General features: G+C 43.2%; 1 protein-coding gene across 1 annotated transcript in view; it reads right to left on the reverse strand.

The window, feature by feature from the left end:
- Nucleotides 1-2,233, reverse strand: part of CLCN4 (chloride voltage-gated channel 4) — a 27,329-nt gene that overhangs the window by 10,862 nt on the left and 14,234 nt on the right. Inside the window, 1 exon segment of the mRNA XM_009646345.2 lies at nucleotides 1,868-2,233. This exon segment is cut by the window's right edge and continues 16 nt beyond it. Coding sequence (XP_009644640.1) covers nucleotides 1,868-2,233 — 366 coding nt within the window.

Raw genomic sequence — 2,233 nt, forward strand, 5'->3', positions numbered from 1 at the left:
GCAGGAAGTCAGGTTCTCATGGTTCTGTCATGGGCTTGAGAATAAGCTTAACTGAAAATAACATCTTGATTTCAACCTCTATCACACAGAGTACTTTACGATTTTATTACTACTCTTTCAGGCTAAATCAGACCAGATTTTAAATTAAATGTCAAACGCAGAATGAAAATTTAGAGAAAGGAGGCTTACTGCTCAGAAGCAGCTATTTCTTCATCTCAGTTTGCTATATATTTTCCAGGAAGTTCTGTGAATTGTTACCAAGTTGTCTGCTACACAGACAAGTCACAAATCATTAAAAAACAGTACTGAAATGGAAAAAAAAATGCCTTGGCTAAGTGCATTTCCTCTTAGATGTCAAGTTCACCTGTGAAGCTGGAGACAAATTTCCTGGTGGAGAAGACAACTCGGATCTGCTGCAAGGGCTTGCCTGTAGTTTTTGTTGTTTTTAGAGAGGAAAGGTTGTTATATCTTTTCAAGTCTGAAAATATACCTTGAGCTTCCTAGACAACTAAACCAACAACCTCAGCATGGCCCAATTTGCCTTCATTCCCCACCATATAGCATTAATTGTGCTGATACAGTCAGACTGGGCCTTCTAGATTTGATGGGTAAAGCTATTTTGTCTGTTCTTTTCCAGAATAGTTTAAACTGTCAATTGCTTCTAACAAATTTTAAATAGCTAGGATAAATAAAGAACCACATATCAAACAAAGAACAAAACTCACAAGTTTTTAAACAAATGAACAAGCATAACAAGAACTGGCTGCCAGCCCCAGCACAAATCACTTTCTGCAGTGAAGGGCATCTCATTTCAAATCCTCCTCCAGAAATATTACACCTCTGCTTTTAAATTCCCGCTCTTTCTCCCTGCTAAGGAAATCAGCAGGACTCAGTCACTGGTCCTAAGTGACCTTCTACCATTCAGTAGTTCTTGTCATCAGGGGCATCCCAAATGGAGAAAACACAAAAGAAAAGCAAAACTCCAACAACTTCCTACGATTTTTGGGGTAGCAGGCCTTCTGAAAGATGGATCCTCAGTTCCAGCTCAGTTTTTAAAAGAAAGATGAGATGCTTTAGCTTTGAGTGTGGCAGAACTTATAGTGTATAACTCAGAAGAACTTCCCACCATCTGCTGCAATCAGATCCAGAAATAAATGCTCAGATAATGGGAGCTGTAGACAGACAGATATGTGTTTTATATGGGCTCCAGCAACCAGATACATAAAACTCACCACAAACAGCTTTGTATATATTGAAAGCTTGGATAAATTGTTCTTGGACCTTTCATCACCCATTTATGGGGAGGAGGAGGAATGGATGGAAAAAGTTGCAAATCCAGAATAATCAAATGATATATCTGTCAGTCCTCCCACTCATTCCCTCTTTTTTTTTCCAAGCTACAGTGCTTGCTTAAGATTCAAAATAGAATTTTTCAGCTTTATATTTTTGTGAGGTTTTAAATGTATAAGCCAGTAAATTCAAGGCTATTGCTTCCCTGAGGCACCTTGAGGCATATTAAGACATTAATCCAGCAAGACAAACAACCATGTAAATAGTCCATATCCTGTGAGAGCTGAAAGCCAGCTGCAGTGGGAATCATCTTGAGTTTGCTCATTGGCAAGAATTTAAATTCACACCCAGATTTCTTTTTCGCTTAGTAAAACTTGCAGATGGCTAGAAGGTGGAAAAGCAGCGCTCGTCCCTTTGCTGCGGCAGGGGCCTGCAGAGCGAGGTGCTGGCGGGTGGGTGAGCCGGCAGGCGTGCCAGCCTCACCTGTGTGGCTGGGTGTACGTCAGAGGCACACAAGCCCTGCCTGCTGATGGCAACCCATCTGTGCCATGTGCTTCTGCACCTCTCCCCTACTCACCTTCATGCCGAAAGTGAATATTGTGATGACAATTTTAAACACCAAAGCCAAGGCGAGCTGCCACATGGCGGTGTAGACTCCAGGGCCAGCAGGTCTGTCGGGAATGTCATCCACTGGCCGGGTCATGTTTGGGTCATTGATATAGTCGCAGAGCTGCGAGGACTCCAGAGCACCACAGTCGTTGAAGAGCTCTGAGATCAGCTCACTGGTGCTCCTCCGGGTGTAGGGGTTGGGGTAGGCGATGATGGCAGTGATAGCCGTTATCACTATAACCTCCAGGACAGGGTATTTCCCAAGTCTGGTGGTTTTTCTCCTCCTGCACCAGGCAATGTTGCATCGGATAAAAAGGGTCCCCCAGAGGCCACC

The sequence above is a fragment of the Egretta garzetta genome, unplaced genomic scaffold (genome assembly GCF_000687185.1).
Source record: "Egretta garzetta isolate BGI_Z169 unplaced genomic scaffold, ASM68718v1 scaffold49, whole genome shotgun sequence".
Taxonomy (NCBI): Eukaryota; Metazoa; Chordata; class Aves; order Pelecaniformes; family Ardeidae; genus Egretta; species Egretta garzetta.